Below are 27,177 nucleotides of genomic sequence, written 5' to 3'. Positions count from 1 at the left end.
CCTTCTAGCTAATGAGTAAAGTATTTGTTGGCTGCCACCATTGGCACACTATGCACTTGCCTCAGGGAATGTGGTAAAATACAGTACAATCTGCCCCCCTTTTACAGAACAATCATATCTTCCATACGAGACTGGTCACTACCATCTGACACAGAGTGCTTATTCTTCACATGGTGTCACAGGCACTATTACAGTATGTTAGCATAATTAGAGTGGGGTTCGAGCAGCATCCTTAGTTTAGAAATAAAATGTTAGTCTTTAATCCTTAAATAAACATAGCAGTCACTATTGCCTCTATTCTCTTTTAGAATTTCTATCTTGGTCCCATTAAATATAATTCCACTTTAGACAGAACAGAGTTCTTTAGTAATAAAAATTCTTCATTATTTATCATTTTCATAAATTATTTAAAAGACTGTATGTCAGCAATCTAAAAAATTAATGTCAATTTAAAAAAAAAAGTAGGAAATTCATTATGCATGCTTTCCAGTGATTTATTCTTTTGGAAAGTCTCTTGCAGACCTTTCAGCAGTAGTGCCAATAACTTTTTCCAAGGCATTTTAAAAACATTTCCGACTGCTCAAAGACAAACAGAAGTATTTTATAGATAGACAGACAGATCGATCGATCGATCCACTGGCTCAAATCAATGGTTCATCTAATCTGGTATTTTGTCCCTGATGGCAGCTACTACCATATAATTTAGACAAAGAAACCACAGTGAGTAATTACAGAACAACCTGTCCATGGAAGATTATTGCCTGACAGTTAATGGTTGGCTTATGTCTTGAGTTATGAAGGTTTTTGTCCCTTCCAAAAATAAAACATGAATCCGAAATAAAGTAATTTAGGGTATGTCTATACTACAGCGCTATTCCAAATTAACTTATTTTGAATTAGTTCATTCGAAATAAGCTAATTCAAAATAATGCAGCTATACACAAAAACTATTTCAAAATAGCGTTGTTCTCATTTGAAATAGCGCATCCACATTGAGTGGACCCTGAATTGAAGGTAAGGCTGGCTGGAACCAGTGCCGGCAGGGCATCAGGGTCGGACTTAGTGTGTGGGGCTGCTGCTTCAGGCTATCCGAGGTATGTGCTTAAAGGGACCCTACCCCCCATCCCGGACAGACAGTTCTCAGGTTTCTCTGCTTGCTGGTCTACCTCGCTGAGGGACAGCAAAGCATTTGTGTCTCAGAGTGCTCTGCTTGCCCTCACTCAGGACACCACGGCACTCTGCAACATGGAACCAGACCTGCCCCCGGGGACTCTGCTGTGTCTCTTGGACATGTTGCCAGCAGCCTATCTGCACTGTCTGTAGGCTGCCATCCGGGAGGACCATCGAGGAGCTGTCAGGATCCAGGGGGCCCTGCAGGAGAGCTTCTACCCTGAGGAGCACTAACAGTCTCCCTGGTCTGTCCCGCTGAGGGCTTGTGCCCCATTCCTCCCTCTCGTCCGTCCACTTACCCTTCCCTAGCCCCCTTTCCCGATGTCAAATAAAATGCACTTTTGTCTCAAAAATACAAACTCTGTTTATTTAACTAAACTGGGGTGGGGTAAAACTCTGGGGAGATTGAGAAGGGTGGCGGAAGAGGGAAAGAGAAAGGGTGGGAGGGGGAGGGGAAAAATTTGGAGGAGGGAGCTGGAAGGGGGAAGCAAGAGGAAGAAGGGGGGAGGGGAAGCTCAGCACTCAGGAGTGGGGGGTCTCACCGGGCCAACTGCCTCCCAGCACCGTGGGGGAGAGGGCCTTGGTGTCCCCAGGGGGATGGGGAAGAGGGTGCGGAGGCTGAGGTGGGGGGTGTGCAGATTGAGGAGGAGGGTGTGGTGGTTGAGGAGGAAGAGGTGGGGGGGCAGGAGTGGAAGGAGGAACAGTAGCTGGGGGGGGCATCAAGTGCAGGACCGGCACGGGGCAGCACGCTCTGCACAAGGGCCTGCAGATGGTGACAGATGGCTCGACCCTGGGCAAGCATCTCCCACAAGAACTCCCTTTCTTCCTGCACCTGCTGCTCCATTATCTGGGTCTGGGCTCACAGGGCCTGCAGGTGCTGCTCTCGGTACCCTTGCCGCATGGTGGTGGTCCTGCTGAGGCCGCGGGTGCAGGAGCATGTCCCGGCAGTGTGGTGCGCCCTGCACGAGCAGCTGGTGCGGCTGTAGAGAAAGAAGAGAAGTGGTCAGTTCTCCCTGGGGACACAATGGATGATGCCCAGCCCCCCTCTGCGAGGTGAGGGCGACTGTGCCCTGCACCATCAGAGCCGATGTGCTTGCACAGAGACCATGGTCAGCATGTCCGGCTCTGCCCGGGAGTGGGAGCTGCTCCGAGACCGCACCCGGGCCCCTGTGCTGTGTATAGTGCGGCCGGGGGTGTGTGTGTGTGTGTGTGTGTGTGTGTGTGTGTGATTTCCCCTGCCCCTATGTAGAGGGGGCATGTGAAGGGAGGGTGTCCTGCTGTGTCCCAGCCCGAGGTCGGGAGCGTGTCGGGTCTCTTCACACACACGTGTGGCTATCAGGCCACGGCCCCTGCATGGCACGCAGCTGGAGTCACCTGCCCAAGGGTGGCACGGCACATGCCTGCACGTGCACAGGTGGCTGTGTGATCCGTGGGAGGCATGGTCCAAGCGCGCAGTCCCTGGTCTCCCTCCCCCCCCGGGTAGGGGACAGTGCTGGCACTTACCTGGTATGGCCTCCCTGGATGACCCTGCCAACTCCGGAGCCGGGACAGCTGGTGGTGGTCCCTCTGCTGCGCCCGGGTCAGGGCCCTCAGCTCCTGGCTTGCTGCCCCCTGGGCTGGCACAGACCGCCCCGCCCCCCAGGATTCGGTCGAGGGCGGGGAAGTAGGGGCAGGTGGGAGCCCCTGCTGCTACGCTGCCCCTGGTGGCCCTGGCGTACACCTGCCTGAGCTCCTTTATTTTCAGGCACACCTGCTCCTGGGTGTGCCTGTGTCCCTTGTGGGCCATGGTTGCCACTATGCGGCCATAGACGGCAGCATTCCTCCAACTGGTGCGGAGATCATGGACATTGGAGGCCTCCCCCCACACCTCAATGAGATCCATGATCTCCGCACCAGTCCAGGCAGGCGCACGCTGTCTACGGCCCCTGGCTGGCCCCTGGGCGACTAGGCGGGGGACACTGGACTGGTGCTGACTGCCTGGCTCATTGTCTGGCCACTGGGTGCAGAGCTGTCAGGGCTGGCTGGCTGCATGCAGGCTTCTGGCTCGCACGTGCCCAGTGGCCAGACTCTACCCCTTTAAGGGCCCCGGGGCTGGAAGAAAAGAGAGGAGTTTTCCTGGTTTGGCCCAGAGTGGCCACCAGGGCTCCCTGGAAAGGCTGGAGGCCCCCTATTTTGAATTAGGTGTCTACACAGCACTTAATTCGAATTAGGTATTTCGAATTTGGCGTTACTTCTCGTAGAATGAGGTTTACCAAATTCAAAATAAGCGCTCCGCTATTTCGAATTAAATTTGAAATAGCGGTTTGCATGTGTAGATGATATTGAAGTTAATTCAAAATAACGGCTGTTATTTCGAATTAACTTTGTAATGTAGACGTACCCTTATACATTTATTATTTTATCCATATAAATTACCTATCCTTTTTTAAAATAATCTTAACCTCAATAATAGTTTTGCAATAAATGCTATGAATTAATATTGTTGTAGACACATGCCAGAACTCAAAAGCCTTGTCTCTTTCATCTACTGCAGTTAGCCTAGTAAAATACATTGGATCCAACCTGTCTCTCACAAATTAGTATTGTGTAAAAACATATTAAGTTTTAACAGATTTGAAAAACAGCACTACCACTTCAGATAACTTTTAATGTGTTGTCTGTAATTTTGGGGGGTACTCTTCATTCTCTTAATAATCTTAAATCTAAAATAATTTTGTATATTTATTTATTATAAAATAATTTCAGTTCAATTTTTTAAAAAAATGAAAACTCTTCAGTGCTTTAGTTAACAGTAAATCAGTATATAATTTCTTGCTAAAGATTATACATTATTTAGACTTTGATCTTGCAAACACTTACCCATAGCAAGCAACTTGATGCATGTTAGTAGTCTCACTGAGTTCAATTGAACTATTTGTGTGCATAATTTCCTTGTGGATAAATGTTTACAGGATCAGGACCTTAGAATTTACAAATCTGTTCATTATATTTGTAATTATAAGCCAATCTATAACAACTAAAAGTTTTAAAAACAGTTCTAAAGAAATGTTATTACCACAATAATAAACCTCATTTAGATATTGTTATTTTCCAATAAATAATGTACTAGTTATTTCACTGGTTGATTTTGAAGATGCTGGCTATTGTATCTTTGTAGTTTAGAAAAAAGTAATGTACTTATTCGAAAACTTACAGCACTTACTCCTATAACATTGCATACTACTGTGCTGCTTCATTTGCCACAGCACAGTATTTTAAATTTTAGAGTCAGCTTATTTAGAAAGACAGAAAACTGAGAAAAAAAAACCCTCATACTTACAGCTGCCAACTAAAATTAAATGCAGTGGTTTTTCTCTTTGTGAAGGTATAATTTAGGTACTGCAGCGCAGTGAAGGAAAGAACATATTAAAGCTACAATAGATATGTTAAATTCCTTTCTTTAAAAGTTAGAAAATATAAAAGAGAGAAAAAAACCTGTTACACCTATATATTACATATCCAAATCAGTCTAATCAGTTTATTTTGAAAAAAAAATATTTTAAAGCCATATTGCTTCACTGATTGCTTAAAAACAGATTATTTTTGTCTTTACCATATTTTGCATTGCTGTCTATCCTCCCCCACTCCCAAACATTTTTTAATTAAAAAACATTCAAACTGGTGTAACAGAGGGCAAATAGATTAGCATATTATTTCTAAAGATGCAATAATTTTTCCAGAAATCACAGGAATTTTAATACAATTATATCAACAGGTTCAAAAGATACATTAAGTGATCTTTATTCAATCTCTTCAGGAGATATGTAAATTGCTCTGCCTAGTTTAAAATTCTTATTAATTGCTTTCTATTTGTCTCACTTGAGATACCAATGCAAAAAGCCCACTTATACTCATATTTGAAAGCTTTAATAATCTAGGTCACACAAGTAGTTTGATAAACTACAATACAAATTTGAAAAGCACCAAAAATACATTCACGCCAATCTTCCACTCTCTTGGGGTACGTCTTCACTGCATCCCTAGTTTGGAGTAGGGATGCAAATGGAGACGACCGAAGTAGTTAATGAAGCGGGGATTTAAATATCCCGCGCTTCATTAACATGATCTCGCCGGCGCATTAGTTCGAATCACAGCTGATTTGAACCAGGAAGTGCGCGCCGGGACACGTTAGTTCGGACTAAAGCCCTTAGTCCGAACTAACGTTACTCCTCATTCCGAACTAGAAATGAGCGTAGACGTACTCTTTTAGAAGTCATGTTCTGCGTTAGGCTATTGTGTTAGTATAACAACTAGAACATGGCTTTACTATTAAATACCTGGAAGGTATCCTTGAAAGATGAGTTATTTTGTTTTTACTGCTAGAAAGCTATAGAAAGGATTCAATAATTTTAGCACAAATAAAACAAACAGCATGCAAGGAAGTAAATATTAGAAGAGTAACACTGTAAATGTACTTACAAAATCAAAATCTCCATCTTGCGGGACTTTCCAGTTATCAGGGAAAACATTTTTAGATATGTGGTAGGGTTCATGCATGTTCTGATTGCAGTTTTCATGGCTTTTATTTTTGGAATCTTGTTTATCAAAGTAGTCCATGAAAGAAGGTCTTTGTACTTGTGGTGAAGTAGCATTTCCTTAGTTGAAAGAAAAAGAAAAGTTTAAACTGTCAGAAGATGAAAGATTTAACGCCGTACAAAATAAGATATGTTTATGAATTTATTGGACTAATTTTACAGTGATTCACTTAATGTCTATTTATTGTTATAGAAACTCAAATATCAATGTATACTAAATAAAAACAATACAAATTGCACCAGTTTAATTAAAGATGTGATCTTAGAATTAATTGGCAAAAGTGGTACACAGACAGGTGCATAGACATTGACTTCACTGGCAGTTGAGAGTAATATGCAGATAAAAAGATCAAGGCCCTATGCAGATAAAAGGATCAAAGTGGCTATAATGTTTGTCAGAAGCTGGAAATGGGTGACAGGAGAGGGATCACTTGATTATCTGTTCTGTTCACTCCCTCTGGGGCATCTGGCACTGGCCACTGTCGGCAGACAGGATACTGGGCGAGATGGACTTTTGGTGTGACCCAATATGGCCATTCTTATTTTCTTATGTACCCTAAGGTAGGTGTATAATTGGTTGGAAAACCGTTCCTGGATAGTAGTTAACAGTGGTTAACAGTCAAGCTGGAGGGGCATATCAAATGGGGTCCCATAGGGATCAGTTCTGAGTACAATTCCGTTCAATACCTTCATCAGTTATTTAGATAATGGCATAGAGAGTACATTTATAAGTTTGTGGATGACACAAAACTTGGAAGGGTTGCTTTGGAGGCAATGATTAAAATTCAAAATTATCTGAAGAAACTGGAAAATGGTCTCAAGTAAATAGGATGAAATTCAATAAGGACAAATACAAAGTACTCTGCTTAGGAAGGAACTATCAGCTGTACATGTACAAAATGTGAAATGACTGCCAAAGGAGTACTTCAGAAAGGAATCTAGGGGGCATAATGGACCACAACTAAATGAGTCAACAGTGTAACACTGTTGCAAAAAAAGCAAAACAAAAAACCCAACATCATCATTCTGGAATGTATCACTAGCACTTTTCCACTCTACTCTGTGTTGATTAAGACTCAACTGAATTATCATGTCCAGTTCTGGGCACCACATTTCAGAAAACTGGAGAAAGTCCAGAGAAGAGCAACAAAAATGATGAGGGAAGACTGAAAAAAATTGGGTTTGTTTAGTCTGGAAAAAAGAAGACTGAGAGGGGACATGATAACAGTTTCCAAGTACTTAAAAGGCTGTTGCAAGGAGAAGGAGAAAAAATATTTTTGTTAACTTCCAAGGAAAGGACAAGAAGTAAAAGGCTTAAATTGCAGCAAGGGCTGCTTAGGCTAGACATCAGGAAAAGTTCCCAACTTTTAGCGTAGTTAAACGCTGGAATATATTGCCTATGGAGGTTAGTCACACTCTGGTAACTATGATTCCAACTGTTATTGGAGATTTTTAAGAGGAAGTTAGAAAAACACCTGTCATGGATAGTAGATAATACTTAGTCCTGTCTTGAGAGCAAGGGACTGGACTAGAAGACCTCTCAAGATCCCTTCCAATCGTATGATTATATAATTCTAAGGCAAGCACAAGTAACCTAGTTGAAATTAAAAACAAGAATTCCAAATAGAGCTGTACTTTTTATTATAAGCATTAAAGACAAACTAAGAAAAATCATAGATTGAGTAGAACTATCCTGTTTTAAGAGAGAATAAACTACAGTGAGGGTGGAGAACAAAGAGAATGTTGCAAATATCTTTTTAGGCACATGTATAATATATGAGCGTGTAGGCTTTCTGATCTGTTGGGAAAAGAAATTTCATCAACTACAAACTTGGACTTGGTACACTGTAATATATTTAAGAATTGTAAATCAACTACAACCTGTATGCTTGCACTTTTTATTGAAAACATTTAAAAGGACTTTTTTGTCTCATTTCCTGTAAAATGATCAAGCATAAAAATGTGATATGTTTAGAGGATGCCATCAATTTTACCTAAAGAAGCCCACAGAAACACAAAAAGCAACTTTTATTAACAATATTTTTCCTTTAAGGGTTTGGAGGAGGGAGAGTAGTAAATGGTGGAATGATTTAAACTGAAGTGGTTTAAATCACCAATTTTAATCATGATTTAAATCAGCAAACAAGAAATCTTGATTTAAGTAATCTAATCATATTTTCTATTTGTAGGTTTTATTTATTTATATTATTTTCATGGATAACTATTAAAACATTGATTTATAACTCAATAGAGCCTTTATACTAAACTTGGTACTATTTTTTGCCAAAGGTTGCAGTACCATTGTTACTTACCAGCTCTGTGTTCTTGAGGAACAAGGGAATAATACCCAGCCTGTCTGACTCACAAAAAGACCTTCCCCCTCCCTCATCTCTGCCTGCATCTAAGCTGATCACAAGAAAGACTTACAAAAAGCAATGCCAAGGCAGGAGAAGACACACCCACACCTCTCTGGAAACTCCCCTAGCTTCCTTTGCATCAAAGATGGAAAAGAAAGGCATCTCCATTAGCAGAATGGGTAACAGAAAATCCAAGGAAAGAACCAGACTGTACTCTTGGACCCCAAAAAGCAGGAAAGCATTGCCTGATGGGAAAACTCTGCTCTAGATTGTAATGAACCCATGCCTTTCCACACCCAGAGAAGTAATTATGAGACCAATTCCAGTAAGAAATCCTTTATTGGTACCCAAAATACTTAAGCTGCCTAATTGTATTAAGAGCTCCCTCAAAGGAACACCATCCTTAGCCAAAGAGCAGTTCTTATTGGATAGCCTGAATAAAACAACTTTGATACACTTCTTTAAATCATCAGTTTACCCATAAACAAATCTAGTGTTCTCCTTTCAACCACTGTTCTTTTCCTACAAAAACTCCTACGCATGCTCAAGTAAAATGACCTGATGCTTGGATCCAAATTCTGCATCAGTACCAAGGGAGACGTCATCTTTTCCTAACTGATTGTGCTGGGTGCTTTTCTTGTCTTCAGCCCTCCAGAGCCTCACCCACCAACACCACCTGGGGAATTCTCATCCATTCAAGCTCCATGGAGTGGTTAGATCCATCTCTCTTTCCCTCTCTCTTTTGGTATTGCTGTCTGACTTGGGATGTAAAATCCTGTTTAATTAGTTAACAGATTAAACATTATGTTTAACCAGTTCACTGATTAAACAGGGTGGGCAGAGAAGGCTTCTCTAGCACCGCTGGGCTGGAGCACTCTCCCCACACTACGCCAAGGTTAGAGTGACCCCCACACCAAGGATTGCAATAGCTCTTTTGGTCACAGCCTGGGAGCTCATGTTTGGAAATTTTGGTGCTACGATTAAGCACCATAACTCTCAAATCTTTTTCAGAGTCACTGCTTCCCAGGACAAAATCCTCTATTCTGTATCATTCTTTGTTTGTTGTATACATTTAGCCACATTAACATGCATAATGTTTTCTTGCACTCAGTTTACCAACTGATCCAGATCACACTAAATCAGTGCCTGTCATCTTCATTTATCATGCTCCCAATTCTTATGTCATTTGCACACCTTTTCATGATAATTTTAGGTTTTCTTCCAGATCACTGATAGAAGTGTCAAATACAGGTTGGAACTCCTTGGTCCAGCACCCTCAACACCTGACCGGTCCCAGATGAGGGATTTTGCTAGACTAGAGAAAGTCATTTTTGGAGCTCCCATTACCACCCCCACCCAACCATAGCCTCGCTGCCAGCCTACTGGGGGTCAGCTGCATCACTGGGCGACAGCACCACTTTGGCTTCAGCCTCGGTTGACAGCTCTGCTGCCTCTCAGCCTCAATAGGCTATTCCGCAGGTGGCAGCTCTTTGCTGCAGCACCGGGCAGCCCCATTCCCAGTTCCTGGCCTCACCACCATGCAGCTCAATGGTCAGGCTTCCAGCCCATGCTTTCTAGTTCTGTCGGGCAGCTGCACCACTTGGCAGCAGTGGGACTGCTGGGCTCCTAGTTGTGCTGCTGGGCTCCAGCCCCACTGCCTCCCGACCCTTGAAGTGTTGCCACTGGGCAGCAGCCCTACTACTGGACTCCTGTTTCGCTGCCACAGTGCTCTAGCCCTGCTGCAGGGCTCCCAGCCACCAGCCCTCCACCAGAACTCTCTGTTCCTGGGACATGCATGGTCTTGCCAGAGCAGGGACGTTGCTGGACCAGTGAGTCCACATTAAGAGATGTTCAACCTGTAGTATAGAGCCATTTAATTGAATTTAATCCCTGCAGGATCATATTGGAAGCATGCCTGCTCAGCAATAATTCTCCTTTTACAATTAGGGACCTTTCAGTTAGCTCCTTTTTAACCTATTTAATTTGTGCCATGTTAATTTTATATAGTATAGCTCTAATCTCATCAAGAAAAGATAGCAGGTTCTTTCAGCAGGATGTATTTGCATTAATATCATTACCTTCTATTCATTAACTCTATAAACTGAATCTTGTTTCAGCCACTCCATTATATTTACACCAAAAACCTGAGAAAGTTGTTTTGAATACCAAGCTTAAGTATAACACTGTCTTGGGAATGATTTTGACACTTGGATTCTTTCAGGGATGTGAGTAGTCCATAATACTACATCGCCACTTTACAAAATCTTTCTAATGAATGCTTTTCAATGTTTAACATTCTAGTCCAACATGGGTTAGTATATTTGTCCTTGGTTTCCTTTGAAGGAAGCATAATTCACAAAGAGTTATATGCTCCTCAGGGGTATGTCTACACTACCACCCTAGTTTGAACTAGGGTGGTAATGTAGGCAACTGGAGTTGCAAATGAAGCCCGGGATTTGAATTTCCCAGGCTTCATTTGCATAAAGCCGGGCCATTTTTAAATGTCCGCTAGTGCGGACTCCGTGCCGTGTGGCTACACGCGGCACGGACTAGGTAGTTCAGATCAGGTTTCCTATTCCGAACTACCATTACTCCTCGTTTCACGGTAATTTGGTAGTAACGGTAGTTCGGAATAGGAAGCCTAGTCCGAACTACCTAGTCCGTGCCGCATGTAGCCGCACAGCACGGAGTCCGCACTAGCGGACATTTAAAAATGGCGGCGCCCAGCTTTATGCAAATGAAGCCCGGGAAATTCAAATCCTGGGCTTCATTTGCAACTCCGGTTGCCTACATTACCACCCTAGTTCGAACTAGGGTCGTAGTGTAGACATACCCTAGAAGGGAGCAAAACACAGTGTCTGGCAGCTTTACAAATGCTATGCAACCTTGGGAAGCTATGTTCTCTTTTTTAGTTGGTTTTACACTGGAAAGGCGGTATATGTCTTTTCTCCTTCCCTCATTCAATATTACTTCTTGGAATAGTGCTGCCAACAAATAATCAATGAATGATTCCAGTTACACATAAGCAGCACAGGAGAACTCTTATAAATTATTTATTTAAAATTAAAGCTAGCATTCTTTACTGAATGTTACATTTTAATAAAACTTATTAAACACAATTCTATTGAACCAGGACCTAAGTACAATGATACTACCTAATTTTGTTTCCAAAATTAGTTATTTTTCTCTTCAGCAATACTTTTTCTCCTTTATGAATTCGCCCATCTCTATTAGAGCAACATACTTGAGCCCAGTGTTCCCTCTAAGGTGTGCCCCTGCATGGCTGCGCACAAAATATCCTAAGCCTGGCCACCTCCTTCCCAGAGTCACGCAGCAGCACTCACCTTCCTGCTGGATCTGGAAGGTGAGTGGCGTGGCTGCTCCCAGAGGTGGTGGGCAGAGCCAGAGGCTGCTACGCAGGCAGCTGGGGCTGTGTTGGAGAAGGGCTGTTCTGGTTTGTAGCCGTGTGACAGGCCAGTGGGTGTCTGCAGCCAGGAATTGGGGCTGCAGGCCAGTGTCTGTTGCCTGGGTTTGGGGCTGAGGGCGGGCGGCTGCTGCTGGGGTTTGGGATTGCAGGCAAGTTGGTACTGTCACCGGGGGTTAAGGCAAGAGGAAGGTTGCTGCCTGGGGCTTAAGACAGCAACCGCTTGGCAGGTGGATGACTGCTCTGGGGCCAGGGCTGTATGACTCAGACACTGGGGTGGGAATGGGGGAGGGGGGAAGTTGAAAAGACAGAATCAGGTAAAGTAAGAGCAAAATCAGCATTTTTTCAGTCTTGAGTGGGACTGATTCTGCTCTCACACAGCTGTGAATCAGCAATAGTGATAAAACAGGTATGCGAATAAATATTTACACTTTTTAAAAAAAGAACAGATGAATACAAAACAACATTTTGGGAGCTGTTTTGCTTCAGGACTAATTTTGGAGCTTATACTCTGTTTGTAAATTTATACATTAGAAATGGAATCACTCTGTTTTGAGCTGTCCTTGAAGACTAAAATGTAGAGTTTCGCAGTTGATGGTGATATGCGTAATGCACTTGATATTAGACTTCATTCTCCCATACATGTACTGAAATAAAATAATCTTTTTAAATGGAAGGAAAAGGAGATTTGCTGTAATAATCGTAAGCAGTGGAATATGGAAAATCTAAACATTCTTCAATATTGTACAAAGCAAAGGCATGGTCTATCTAAAATATACATATGTGTACTACTCTTGGCTTTCAAAAGTGTTGGGGTGAGGGTAAAGATTGTTAGATTTTGAACCAGAAATGAGAAAGCTGCTGTTGTGCTTCTAATTGTAACAATAACAGTGCAGGGTAGGAGGAATGCTGTGCAACTCTTCCTTGAAACATTATTAATCTGAAATTATTACTTGCTTGGTGCTCTCTGTGAAACTACTTACAGAGAAATTTTTACTACTAAATGCAACTAAAACTGTTGCCAAATGCATTTTTCATCTCCCAGTACTGGTACAAATATTATTTACTGGCTTACCATAAGCTTCTTATGCTTTTACCATAAATTACATGAGTCATTAATGGTACCCATTTCTGGTTAGTCTTCCCAATACAGTCCAGAAGACATATTCCACTTTCCTCTATAGCTATAGTAAGTAAAAAGTCCTATATTACATTAGTGTAATTTTGAGCCTGCACGTTCCTTTGTTCCAATGAATTAATTGTAGATTCACACTGATAATAAATACTTCTCCCCAGCTGGTGATTTATTTGGGTAGGATTCTGTAGCAGTATCTTAAACCACACACTGAAGACATCTGTACGAGCATGAATTGGCTCAATGATGGTTCAGGTACATGTGATTCTGTAATTGTCAGCGTGTGCGCACAGGGTTCTGAAAAGCTGCAATTTTCAGGCTGCTGCAGCTTAACTGTCTGTCAGTTGACTTGGCTATGTCTACACTGGCCACTGAATAACAAAGCTTAAGTCCAGAGGTGTTACACCCCTCACCTCCAAAGGCAAAATCTTTGTGGTGATGAGTATCAGTGTGATTAGTATGTGGTATGAAGGAGCGCTGTCCTGAGAATAACGTGAATACCGTTCATTGGGGGTGGAAATATTTTGTCAGCAAAAGAGCTGATAAATAGCAACTTCACTGCCCAACTTTTAGTGGCATGCACGTGTTGCCACTGATCCCAGGAGCTAGTGCCCTGCCAGGCCTGTCAAGGTGAAGTGGGGGTGGAATGGGCAGTTTCCTTGGGACAGTGGGTAGATGCACCCTTAGTTCAAAATAAACTACACAATTTGAGCTACGCAGCACCAGATTTCAAAATAGAGAGCTATTCCGAAATGCCCCTTAATCCTCATGGAAAGAGGTTTACAGGGACATAGGAATAGCATGCCCATTATTTTGAAAGATATTTTGAAATAAAGGGTGTGCTGTCAAGATGCAGAATACACTATTTTGGGATATCGGAAGTATCCTGAAATAGCACCTCAGTGTAGAAGTACCCTCAGTGATTCTAAATCAGTGGTCTCCAACATTTTTATACCCAAAATCACTTTTTAAATGCCAGGGCAAGCCAAGATCTACCCCATCCTTTCCCTAAGACCCCCATCCCTTCCTTGAGGCTTCGTCCTCTCCTTTCCCCTCCTCTCCAGCCCTTGCTGTTTCCAGCCCTTACTCACTCTCACTGGGTTGAGGCAGGAGGTGCGGGCGGGGATGAGGGATTTGAGTGTGCGAAGGGGGGAGAGGTGCAAGCTCTGGGAAGGAATCTGGGTGCAAGAGGAAGTGGAAAAGAGGATGCTGGCTCAGGGCGGGGGCTCCAGGCTGGAGAGTGTTGGACTCAGGTGGAGGATTGGGGTGCTAAGCAAGCCTACAGATTTGTGGATGTGGGGGTGCAAGGGTTTGGGTTGAGGTATATGAGGGGCTCAGGGCAGGGGGTGTATGATGGGCTCAGGGCATAGGTTTGCAGTGTGTGGATGGTGCAGGAGTATTGTGGCAGAAGACTGGGGATGTGGGTGGTGCAGGAATTTGGGGCTGTGAAGAGCTCAGGGCAGGGGGTTCTGGTGTATGATGGGCTCAGGGTTGAGGTTTGTGGGGGGTGCAGGAGGGTTATGATCATGTAGCCAGATGTGGGCTTGGCCCCAATTGGGGGCTTATTAGTCAAGCTTCATTTTTAAATACAATATTATGTCCAACACAAAACATTTCAGCACTGTCTTTATTTATGGAAGGGCTGGGGAACCTGTTTTGGGCCAAGGGCCGCTTACCCAAAGAAAAATCAGCTGTGAGATGCCAAAAAAACCCCTTCTAAAACCCACCAAGCCTCACTGATGTGGCCCCAAGTGAGACACTTCACTCCCCTGGCACTCCAGCCCCATGTGGAGGGTAGGTAGGACTGAGGTTTAAGGCCTCAGGCTGGATTAACTCTTCTGGGGTAACAGGGTTAGTGGATTTTGTGGACCCCTCTACACTCTGAAGTGGGGACAAAAATGAGGGATCCAGTGTGCGGGACAGGGCTGCCAGTGAGTGGGATAGGGATGGGGGTACAGAATCTAGGTGGAAAGTTGGATACAGAAACAAGCTGAGGTAAGGTGTCTGGTCAGGAGGGAGGGGGCAGGAGCAGGGTGCTGATGGCTAGGGGACAGGGTGCTGGATGGTGTCTGGCCAAGGGCCAGGAGGAGTTAGGGGTCTAGCCAGGGGGCAGGGTGCTGGTGGGTATCTGGCCAAGGGAGAGGGGTCGGGGCAGCTCGACCAGTACCAGCGGGGTCTCCAGGGACGAGGATCTCTGGGCATGATCTGCAGGCAATGCTGGAAGAAGTGCATGTGCAGCTCCTTTAAGAAATCTAGCCACTCCGGATCCTGCGCTACCATCTTAACTACTCCCTTCCCCCGCCTTCCCAGAGCACGGGGAAGGAAGGGAAGACAAGAAAGCACATGCGCTGTTGTGGGCGGGGGAGGAGTAGTGTGTGCTTTCTTGTCTTCCCTTCCTTTCCCGTGCTGCCTTCCTTCCTTCCTGTGGTGTGGGGAGTAAGTTCCGAGGCTCCGTGCCAGATTCAGCTCCAGATCTGGCGCAGAGCCACGGATCTTTCCCCCCACGCTTCAGGAAGCCGGAGCTAGCTCTATTTTTGCAGGAGGCTGTAGCACCAGCACGGGCTCCTCATTGGGAGTGCAGTGAGCAAAGGGGGCTGGGAACTCTGCCTCACGATTGACTGGCAGGTGACCACGGTTCTGAAGGGTCTGGGGCTCTGGCCACTGCTGCCAAAATATAAGCAGTGCTGCAGTGTGCTTATTCTTGGCCGTTGTCTCGGGAGCTTAGTCACTCCCCTCCGGGGAGCTTAGTCACTTCCCATGGGCTCGTGGAATCATGTCCCAACCCTGCAAGTTCAACAATTCCTCTCCTGTCCTAGACACAATGCCCTTTTGCTGGGCCGGTGCAGCCTAGCAGCCAGGGTCAATAAGTAAACACCTCTCTCACTGAGGTAGTGCAGCCTAGTAGCCAGAGTCAATACGTGAGTGCCAGCCCCAAGGGTTGGGGATTGAGGAGGTGGTAAGGGGACTGGACCCTCCCTACTCCACTGGATCCCAGCCTAGGGTCCTATTAGAAGTGGCTCTGTCCACTGCTCACTCAGCAGGGAATCCCACCATCTTCCATCTTGGGCTACTACTTATTATTCTCTGGTAACCACTATCCAGGGTCCTTCCTCCAGATCCTCTGCCATGGCACTGGTGTCTCACTGGCAGTTCACCTGCAGGCCCCTGTTCAGTTCTCCTTCTTCGTCAGCAGCCAGTCCAGACTGAACCTCTTTCCAAGCCTTTATACCTGGGCTACAGTCCAAGCGTGCCCAACAGAGTTGCAGGGGCAGGACTTCCTCCATCAGGTGACCCTGACTGAGCCTGGCTTCCTCAGTGTGGGGCTGGAACACCCCATCACAGCTTCCTATGACCTCTATGGAACTGTGGACAGTGCAGATTTAGAGCAGCCTTCAGGCTAATAACATACTGAAAACTTTGCAGTATTTTCTTTTTGACTTCATATTAAATAACCATTTAAAATCATTCACCTTATTAAATATCCCTTGTTTTAGTATTCTTTCCTCCATAACATTTTAATTATATTATATAAATTAATAAATTGGGTGCCAAGCTGGCACCCATCCGAACAAGCACACATGACCTCAACATTGGTGCACAAGACAAAACTCACTCCGCTCATGGATGGAAAATCTTAGAGGGAACACTGCCTGTGTCTTACAATGCATGACTTAAAATACTTCTTTTGGGGCCTTGTTGTGATACTCAGCCCCAAAATGTTGTGTCTCTACTGTGCATGTGAGAAGGAGAGACGTTCATACAAAGGGTTGTGGATGTTGCAGTACTTCTCTCCACTCATTATCTTGTACTTCACTGGTCAGCTGCCTTTGATACCATCAACCATGCGCCTCTTCAGATCTCGTCCTTTCTTGGCTTCCATGACTCTGTCCTCTCCTGGTTAACATACTCTTGCTATATTTCTTCCTTCAGCCTTCCCGTAAGAGAATCTTCCTCAAATCCACCCTCTTCTACTTTCTTTGGGATTCCACAGCCACAGGGCTCTGTCTCTGGTCTCCTTTTCTTCTCCCCCTACATCTCATTCTGAAACAAGGTGGGGAAGATAATCAATAATGACCATTGCTACCTGATACACTGCTGTTACGAAAACAGCTGGTGCTGGGCTAAGTGGACACACCGGGGCCAGAACCAGTGATGGCAGCACAGGATCTCTGACCTCTCTGTGCAGTTCCAGGGAGCAGTTGTGCTCCATCCTGAATGCTGGCATTCTCACCTTAAGGAAGCAGATGGTTCCTCGTGCTACCTTGAGCAGCCACAGATGGTCTTGTGTGACATCTTCCTCAGCACACTGAATGGGGAACTCTGTCTCTGTGGTGAGGCACCAACTCTAGGACATGAAGCAGCAGCATTCTCAAAATGAGGACAACCACCAAAGGTGTTGGTGCCAAAGCAGCTCGCATGGCCTGTTCATGCAGGTGCTTCTTCAGATGAAGATCCCTTCACACCTGTGTCCATTTGGTGAACAGTTTATAAATTGAACACCGCTCTTTCACCTATACACAGTAAGCACTGTGGGTGGGTATCATTATGGATCCTTTCCCCCTCCCCTCCCCCCACACACAATGGACAACATTTAAACACTGGTGGGCACATCACCAGGGAAGAAGGAAACAAATGCTAACTAAACTAACAGTACACTAAGCATAGGTGTACACTAAGACCTTATTTCAAAAAAACCCCCACAAGGTTGAATTTATAAGTTTCCATACTACCAAGCCTGTTATTTCAAAATAAGAGACCAAGGAATTCAAAATCTGGAGTCATGCTTTTCATCAGGAATAACGCTAAATCTGAAATAACAGTAATGTGGACGCTCCAGTGCCATTGTTTTGAACTCATTACTCCCTAATGCTTCCTGGGGCTCTAAGTCCAAGGCAATGCGTCCACTTTAAGGGAACCTGCCTCAGACTAATTTAGAGGCTTCCCTGTAGTGTGGACATGTTAATTCGATTTTGTTGTATCAGAAGCTAAGTCAAATTTGGGAATTTCAAAACACTTTCCTAGTGTAGACATGGCCTCTGAGTACTAATTAACTATACACAACTAGAAAGTCACTAAGAACTAGACAGACTGTGAGTCTGGAAACCACATAGAGCTCTAACTCCAGCCACAGGCAGTAAGAAACAACTTGAATGGGGTCAGAACGGCACCACCTCATATGACCAGGGGAGAGCCTATCACCACACGGTTCAAGAATTGCTCCTCTATGAGTGTATGGAGTGATGAGTGTGCATACACTGAAGCGGAACACATGGCTATATCTAACTAAAGAACCATCAATTGTCCTCACAATTACCTCAAAGTGAAGACCAATGTGTTCTGAAGGAAAATTCAGAAATCCCATTTCAAATGTGTTTGCTATTTTAGGGGGAGCAGGTTGTGACCCCTCCATTTATGTTGCCTGATATTTCCATTAGAAAAGACTCTTATGACTTTTATGGTTAATTCTTCACTAGTAAAAAACCTGTGCCATTTATGAGACAGGTAACACAAAATGGCTATTTCTATATAAAATCCTGGTGAAGTCAAGGCAAGTGGTAGTTTTACATTGACAGACTCCTGTGGTACCTTATAGACTAACAGATGTATTGGAGCATAAGCTTTCGTGGGCAAAGACCCACTTCGTCAGATGCATGTAGTAGAAATTTCCAGAGGCAGGTATAATTATGCAGGCCAGAATAAGGCCAGAGATAACGAGGTTAATTCAGTCAGAGAGGGTGAGGCCCACTTCTAGAAGCTGATGTGGAGGTGTGAACACCAAGAGAGGAGAAACTGCTTTTGTACTTGGCTAGCCATTCACAGTCTTTGTTTAATCCTAAACTGATGGCGTCATATTTGCAGATGAACTGTAGTTCAGCAGTTTATCTTTGAAGTCTGGTCTTATAGTTTTTTTGCTGCAGGATGGCTACCTTTAAATCTGCTACTGCTCCAACCCTTCAGACAGAGACTAATACCTACAAGATCTTTACCAAGCATTCTTGAAACTACGATACCTGCACGAGGAAGTGAGGCAACAGATTAACAGAGCTAGACATATACACAGAAGCCTCCTACTACAAGACAAGCCCAAGAAAGAAACCAACAGAACACCACTGGCCATCACCTACAGTCTTCAGCTAAAATCTCTCCAACGCATCTTCAGGGATCTACAACCCATCCTGGACAATGAACTCTCACTTTCACAGGCCTTGGGAGGCAGGCCAGTCCTCGTCCACAGACAACCCGCCAACCTGAAGCAAATTCTCACCAGCAACTATACACCGCACCACAGTAACTGTAACCCAGGGCCCAAGAATGGCTCGGGCCAGCCCTGGTCAGTAGATGGGCGCACATGAATGCCCCAGCGGACACCCTGGCACCCGCGGGAACTGCATTGAGGACCACTGGGGTAGAGAATAGGGTTGCCAGGTGTCCGGTATTCTACTGGACAGTCTTGTATTTGAGCTCTTTGTCCGGTAAAAAATACCAGAGAATACCAGACATGAGCAATGTCCGGTATTTCCTGATTTTTCCGGCTGTGCACTGGATGGAAGCCTGGCATGGGCAGGGGGAGCGGCTAGAAGGCGGGGCCATGATCAGTGCTAGGAGTCTGTGATTGAACAGAAGCCTGGCGGGGGCGGTGGGAGTAGCTGGGACTCCCCTGACTCCACCAGGCTTCTGCACTATCGCAGGCTCCCAGTGCCAGTTGTGGCCCTGCCTCCCAGCTGGGACTCCCAGGCTGGGAGGCGGGGCTGCGATCGCCACTCTTGGTGCATCAGAAGCCTAGCGGGGGCTGGGGGGTTGGCTGGGAGTCCCAGCTGGGAGGCGGGGCCGTGATCGCCAGTCTGGGCCCATCAGAAGAGGCGGGGGGAGTGGCTGGGAGAGGCAGTACTTATTATCCTGCGCTCCTTTTTTTCCCCCTTGACAAAAATTTTAAGCCTATGTTGTGTTTTTTTTCTTTTTTGCTTGACCAAAATACCGCGTGTCCGGTATTTTTGGAGGGACCATTTGGCAACCCTAGTAGAGAAGTATAGAAAAGATTCTAGAGTTTATTCTGAGAGCCCTACCATTTGCCCTGTCTCTGTTAGGATTTTATAATGAACTAGCTAAGAAATGCTAACAACTCTGTGGTGCTGCAAATTTTTGAAACATGGCAGGGACAAAGGCCAGGGCTTAGGGACATGCCTCATTTTTGGTCCATAAAATTCCATTTAGTTTTTGCTGAGACATAAATGGTTAAAAACCAACATGTAGTTTTTGTATTCTGAGAACAAGACCTGTAAAAGTAGTTCTGTTAAGTTTTGATCTGTTTTTTCACTTAGTGAAGGAAAATAAAATCAGTAACATTACTACAGTAAACCCATTAGCCCTCTATTTCATGCACAGAAAAGAGAGAATCCACGTTAAGTACATACTCTACAATAACTCTTCAAACAGAGATGCAAACCTGACTTTTCCTAGAGAGGTTCCTTAACATTTAACGTACAAGCACGTCCCTTTTATAAAAAGCAAAAAGCATTAATGTACAATTTCACTAGCTGTCACTGCAGAGGTACCAAGGATTGAAAGGGCCTGGACAAAACAATTACTTTCTCATTCTAAAGACCTACAAATGCTAGTAAAAATACTCAACAAACTGGTATCAAATACACAATAAGCTCTGGATCAGAACAAATGATGTTCAGTACAGGTTCAGTAAACTTGGTTAAGCCATTCCAAATCAATGAGAAGTCAATGGCTATGCAGGAGCTTAGCATCTCTGAAAATGAAACCCATAATATATGGGTTTCCTGGCTGATCCTCTACAAACTGGTAATTAATTACTTCTACTCCCAGAGCTGTACAACATTTACACTGAAAAATAAAAATTGTGAAAAAGATGGGAATAATAAGAGAATATTCAACGAACATTTTTAACTGCAGAAGAGTTACCTGAATTTCAAAAACTCATTACAGAACCAATTCTCTTGTAGAGAAATAAGCTGGACTCATTAGGAAACTAGAGACAGATTTGTCTGACATAGGTAGTTGGGTAATCTTACAAGATATTTAAGAGATCATTTGGAAAAGCAAAACCCAATTAAGAACAGCTAACATGTTTATAGGAAAGGAAAGTCATGCCTCACTAACTTTTTTATATTCTCGTCTATTACTACAATACGCAAGGGGATATACTGACATCACTTGATGAGATTTTCAGAAAATGTGTAAGTTCCACATTAGAGGATAATGTCTGTGTTGCAGAACCGCATATTAATTGGAATGTTGGCTTTCTCTATTAGACACCAGCTTAAGTGCAGGAAACAATAACATGCATGAACATCTTTCCCAGTTAAAAGCTGGCTTCTTGTGCAGTTTCTATTGCAAAGATCAGTGCCTGGAATCCTAACATTGCACCATTAATTCCATAATAGATTAGGGTTGTCAGGTGTCTGGTTTTGAACCGGACAGTCCAGTATTTGAGCTCTGTGTTCGGGAAACAAATTGAGAAAATATAAATGAGAAAATATAAATGTCTGGTATTTTCTAAATAAGATGTAATGTAGATTGTGATGTAATGTCAAGTGTGTCTGGTATTTTTGTTGAAACCATCTGGCAACCCTATAATAAATACAATAGTCAAGAACACAGGTAACTGTTCAAAATGGCAGGGAAACATATCTTGAAATTTCTGAAATTGACTACAGAAATACTATTGACAAAGATTTTTTTCTGAAATATAAACTATTAATTTTATTTATTTTATGTTATGGTAATAAACAGGGCTCGACAAACTATAGAATCTACTTGCGACTTCTTTCTGAAAAGAAATATTACTACATGTTCCTCAGGCGGGGGGACTGAAGCCTGAGCCTTCCCAAACCCCGGTGGCCTGGAAAGGAGGGAGGAAAGGGGGAGAAAAGCTGAAGCCCAAGGATTTCAGGTCCAAGTGGGGGAACCTGTAACCTCAGTCCCACCACCCAGGGCTGAAGCTCTTGAGGCTTGTACTTGAGAGGTGCAGCTCAAGTTTTGGCTTCAGCCCTGGGCCCCAGCACATCTAATGCCAGCCCTGGCAACCTCTTTAAAATGGGCTGCAACTTACTCTGGGTCCCAGACCAGTTTGAGAACTACTGATTTAAGGAAACCAGTGAAAACCTCTAAAATTAAGTGTCTGCTGTGACAAGTCTTTTCTTTCTTATAAAAAATGGCATTCCCTCTTTCCCAGACTTTCGTTTCCTTAATTCACCCTTATTTATTTGCCCTGTATCCTTTCTTTTTTATGTTTGCTTTTTAGGCCCTGATTCTGCAACTGCCCTTATGCAGGAAGAGCCAAAAATGGAGCTTCAGTGCAGTCAATAAGGCCCTGTGCAGATGCCTGCCCATTCAGGACTCATTGCAAGATCTGTGTCTTAGACTGCAATAAATCTGATAGCAAAGAGTTTTTCCCTCTTCCACTATTTAACGATAAAATAAACAAACAAATGAACAAATAAATAGTGAGAGTTTCTTGTTTTCCACTGAACAAGAAACTTGGAAGAGCTTTGTTCTCGTTAAGATTTTCAAATGATCAGTTCAACATTTCTACAGGGCTTTCAAGTGTCAGCTTCCTATTAGACATAGGACTGAGTGACGCCAATATGACTGACACAATCAGATAGGGCATGTCTACACTTGCAGCCTATTTCGGAATAGGGCTTCAAATGTAGGCATTCGGAATTGCAAATCAAGCCCGGGATTTAAATATCCCATGCTTGATTTGCATCTTCCTGGCTGGGTGCCATTTTTGAAACTGACAAGCCCGGAATAACTGCCCTACACGCGGCAGTGAAACGGGCGTTCGAAATAAAGCCCTATTTCGAACTACCTGTTAAACCGCATTGCTGGAGGAATAACAGGTAGTTTGAAATAGGGCTTTATTTTGAACGCCCGTTTCACTGCCGCATGTAGACGCAGGCAGTTATTCCGGACTTGTAAATTAAAAAAAAAAAAAAATGGCGCCCGGCCAGGAAGATGCAAATCAAGCATGGGATATTTAAATCCCAGGATTGATTTGCAATTCCAAATGCCTACATTTGCAGCCCTATTCCGAAATAGGCTCCAAGTGTGGACATACTCATATTTAGGAAGTGTTGGAACTGCTGCACCAAGTTTTCATGCCAAGTAACTAAAAGGGTTTGCTACTTATCCAGGAGGGATAGGAGGACCTTGATTAAAGATCTGATCGTACAATCTGATGCATTAGTAGGGACCACGGATATAGAAGATGACACTACAGGATCAGGATCAAAATGTTTTAATTCTTAAAGGGAAATAAAAAGTATTTACCGCAATCTCTCCCACATCTTGCATCCCATTAGTTTATTGCCCTCTTCACTTTATTTTTACAGTACCAAACGCCAAGTATCTGGATGCAGTATCAACGTTAAAGCAATAATAATATAAAAAACAAAGTGGGGCCAAATTTCTCATTGCCAACCCAAAAAAAGGCAAATGTAAAAGTAACAAAAAAGAAAATATATGAAAAAGAGAAAGTAAAACAATCAAAAGTGATTGCACTTAAATAGAAAGGTTTGACTCTGAGCCTTAAAGACATCAAAAAGGGACTGGCAAACATGCTCAGAGAGAATGCTCTACGTATATAGAGAGGTCTCTGAACTCAGACCAGATGAAACTTAAACATGAAAATCAAGAATAGTCAGGTCAGCTATACTGCCTTACATCTTTTTTCCTTCCTTTTAAGTTCATATTGGCAAAAGGCATCACTCCCTGCTTGTGAACATGTACAGATGTAGAAAGAAAGAGGGCATAATGTTATTTATTGCTGGGTGTGTATTAAATACTGGGATCGGATGACAGGCCTTGTTTTGTTCCAGATCTCAGCTTTATTTGGGCACAATTCCCTATTTGTAAAAAATATGTTTTTAATTATTTTTTTGTCAAGGCTCCCAGAAGCCTCTGAGCATGGTTGCTTGTAAGTAAAAACTTTTTATTATTAGTTATTTTGTCCTTTAGCAGAGGGGAAAAAAAAGGCAGAGGGGAACATATATTGGAAACAAAATCTTAGGAAAGTTAAAAAAAACTTTTATCATAAATATTTAGCATTTCTAGGATTTAAAAACCCAACAACCCTCTCTACTCTATCCAAATAACTTTTCCACTGTTACTGACAGTCCCAAGCCCAAATAACAGAGGGAGGTCCTTCAGTTGGGTTTGCAACCCACACAGGTAAAACCTTATTGCAACAGGAACAATTCAGTTAAACCAAAACTTCAGGATTATAGGTGCAGATGGAGCTCAAAACCCAGATATAACATCTCAGTGAAAGGTGAAAGTAAGCTGAGATCTCAAGACATTGAACCCTATGAACAAATCTACAACAAATGTAGTCACGTGGAATGTACATACTTTATGTCAGCTCAAGCTGGTTACATGAGAATTGAAAAAATACTATCTGAACATTTTTGGCATCAGTGAAATGAGATGGGGAAGAAGTGGGAAGATGGTGTTTGATGGCACTACAATTTTATCTTAGGAACAAGAATTCATGAAAAAAGTGTAGGAATTATGCTATGTAGCATCATAATGAAGACCTGATGGCTTTACAGCCAGTGCACAACAGAACAACAACAGTGAGGCTGCAAACAAGATGCATCAAATGTACAATAATTCAAGTCTATGAACCAGTAAACACAGCAGGAGGCACGCTGAAAGCTGGTGCATCAAGTATTTGATGATGTATCTAAACATGGTATCAAGTTGATGATCGGCAGATTCAGTGCACAAATGGGCACTCTACAATCAACTCTACTAGCTGGGAAGGAATCACAGGCACAGCAGTGGAAAGTACTGGAACAGACAATAGCAAATGTCTCGTGAATCTCTATGGCACAACCACCATAGACATAATCTCTTCTAGCAGAAGAGGATTCACAAGTTCTCACAGAGCTCATCAGAAAATGCAACAGTCAACCAGAGAGATCATGTGCATTTATTTAAATAATAGGCATCTTCTTTGAGGAATCTCAAAGTCAGCACAGGAGCATATTTTGGCTCAGATCATTATCATTTAGTAGCCACATTACAACATCATGAAAGTGGACCAAAAGACTGTTATATCAATAGAGACGTTCGAGGACAAAGAAACAGAGATCAGATTCCAGACTGCATGTAGTAAGTGTTGCAATGTTTTACAGGATCAGTCTGATGAAAGTCTGGAAGACAGATGATCACACTGGAAGAAGACAGTAGACAAGTCAATCTCCAAAGAGAGCAGAAGGATCCCTGGATGACAAATGGAACAAGGGCAATAACTGATGAATGGAAAGTTCAAAAGGGAAATTTGCAAGACAGAGGTGTAACGCCTACAGGTAGCACCAAACCTGAGACTTCTGGAACTTAGTGCATGAGCACTAAAAAACAGCTTGAACTAAAAGATGAGGGTGTAGAGGAAACTCATTTTCTCCCTCTCTCTCTCTCCCTGAAAGTGGTCTGAGTGCCACTATATGGGACAGTAAACCACACCCAATTGGTGTGTGGGTTACATAGGCAGTACTCTTAGGGTGTGTCTAGACTACAGGCTTTTGTCGACAGAAGTTCTGTCGCCAGATACTGTTGACAAAGCTTCTGTTGACAAAGAGCATCTAGACTACATCCAGTTCTGTCGACAAAGCAAGCTGCTTTGTCGACATGACAGTGTAGATGAAAAGGACAGTGTAGATTCAATAATGCTTTCTGTTGACAGAACACTGTTGACAAAAGGTGTTATTCCTCGTAGAATGAGGTTTACAGCCGTCGACAAAGCTGCTGAGTTCTGTCGACGTTATGTCAACAGAACTCAGTGGCAGTGTAGACACAGGTATAGTTTTGTCAACAAAAGTCCACTTTCACCTTAGAGGCAGGTGAAATATGCAGAGAGAAAGGCAAAGAAGTAAAACAGGGATGCAGGCAAGACAGAAGCATCTGGAACAGGAGAAGGCTGCAGTGGCAGAAGCATCAGCACGGAGGTGAAACGTCAAGCAGTTCTATAGAACAGCAGTGCGCAATCCATGGGTTGTGACCCCCTTGGGGGTCATGGCTGCCTTCCTGGGGGGTCACAGCGCTGGGATCTGGTGGGCTGCTTTTCCTGGCTTCTCGGCTCAGCATCCGATGTACACGCAGCGGAGGAAGTGGCAGGAGAGCAGCCACTTCCTTTTTTTTTCCTCCACCAAATTCAGCAGCCCCCATGGGTGTTGCAAATGAAAAAAGGTTGCGTACCATTGCTATAGAACACTGAATGATCTCTGAGGAAGAAACAGACTACCACACATGATGCCCATCAAATACTCTCCTGACAGATTGAAAATGCATGAAAAACAATTAAGATGATGAAAAGAGCATTCCCATTTCAATTAATCTGTTCATGACTGAGGATCCCACATAGATTTGTGAGAAATGCCAATCCTAATTTAGAAACAGAAGAGGAATCAACAGCACCCAATGAAATTAAAGCAGCCATCAAAGGCCTCAAACGGGAAAGCTCCTAGGGTTGACAGCTTCTGATGTGGAAGCTAATAAAACTCTGTAATGAAATCTAGAAGAACCAGAAAACTGTGAAGCTTATATCATTGTGGCATTGCCAAAAAAGGGTGACCTTAGTGCATGAATTAGAGAGGTACTGTACTGCTATCAATGCCAGGTAAAGTTTCAGCCACTATTATGCTGAATGGAATGAAGAACGCAATGAATTAAATATTACCAGGATAACAGGCAATCTTCTGTCCAGGAAAATCATGTTGTGAACACATACCCACTCTTCAACAGATCACTGCTTAGCAAACATCCATCCTAATCAACTTTACTGATTTTTAAGAAAACATGCAATACTGTCCAGAGAGAGACCCAGTGGAATACTACTAGAAGCTCTAGGATACCAGACAAGCTGATCAATATACAGGCAGTCCCCGACTTACGCGGATCCGACTTATGTCAGATCCGCAGTTACGAACGGGGCTGCCCCAGAGTACACGGACTGCGGGACCTCGCGGTCCTGCCGCCCGTGTACTCTGGGGCTTTGCTCTGCGCCTCCCTGGTCTGCAGACCAGGAAGACGCAGAGCAAAGCCGCGGAGGGGCTCGGGCAGCGGGGCAGCCCCGCTGCCTGAGCCCCCACCCACGCGGCTTTGCAAAGTGCAAGGAAGCCGGCGGCGGGGCAGTCCAGGCACGCCTGGGGTGCCTCGCTGCCCGAGCCCCCCCCCCCCCCCGCGGCTTTGCAAAGCCGCGGGGGGGGCTCGGGCAGCGAGGCACCCCAGGCGCGCCTGGACTGCCCCGCCGCCGGCTTCCCCGCGCTTTGCAAAGCCTCAGAGGGGGGGGGCTCGGGCAGCGAGGCACCCCAGGCGCGCCTGGACAGCCCCACCGCCGGCTTCCCCCCGGCTTTGCAAAGCCGCGGGGGGGCTCGGGCAGCGAGGCATCCCAGGTGCGCCTGGACTGCCCCGCCGCCGGCTTCCCCGCGCTTTGAAAAGCCGCGGGGGGGGCTCGGGCAGCGAGGCACCCCAGGCGCGCCTGGA

At 44.2% G+C, this 27,177-nt stretch overlaps 1 protein-coding gene across 4 annotated transcripts in view; it reads right to left on the bottom strand.

The window, feature by feature from the left end:
- The window catches only part of STK3 (serine/threonine kinase 3), a 320,261-nt gene that overhangs the window by 108,944 nt on the left and 184,140 nt on the right, over positions 1-27,177 (bottom strand). For all 4 annotated transcript variants that reach the window (XM_075920321.2, XM_075920323.2, XM_075920324.2 and 1 more), the window contains exon 10: positions 5,629-5,804. In XM_075920321.2, the coding sequence (XP_075776436.1) occupies positions 5,629-5,804 (176 nt within the window). The remainder of the gene's footprint in view (positions 1-5,628; positions 5,805-27,177) is intronic.

This window comes from Pelodiscus sinensis, chromosome 2 (genome assembly GCF_052426305.1).
Source record: "Pelodiscus sinensis isolate ZL-2025 chromosome 2, ASM5242630v1, whole genome shotgun sequence".
NCBI classification, from domain to species: domain Eukaryota; kingdom Metazoa; phylum Chordata; order Testudines; family Trionychidae; genus Pelodiscus; species Pelodiscus sinensis.
This window is presented reverse-complemented; position numbering and strand designations above follow the sequence as displayed.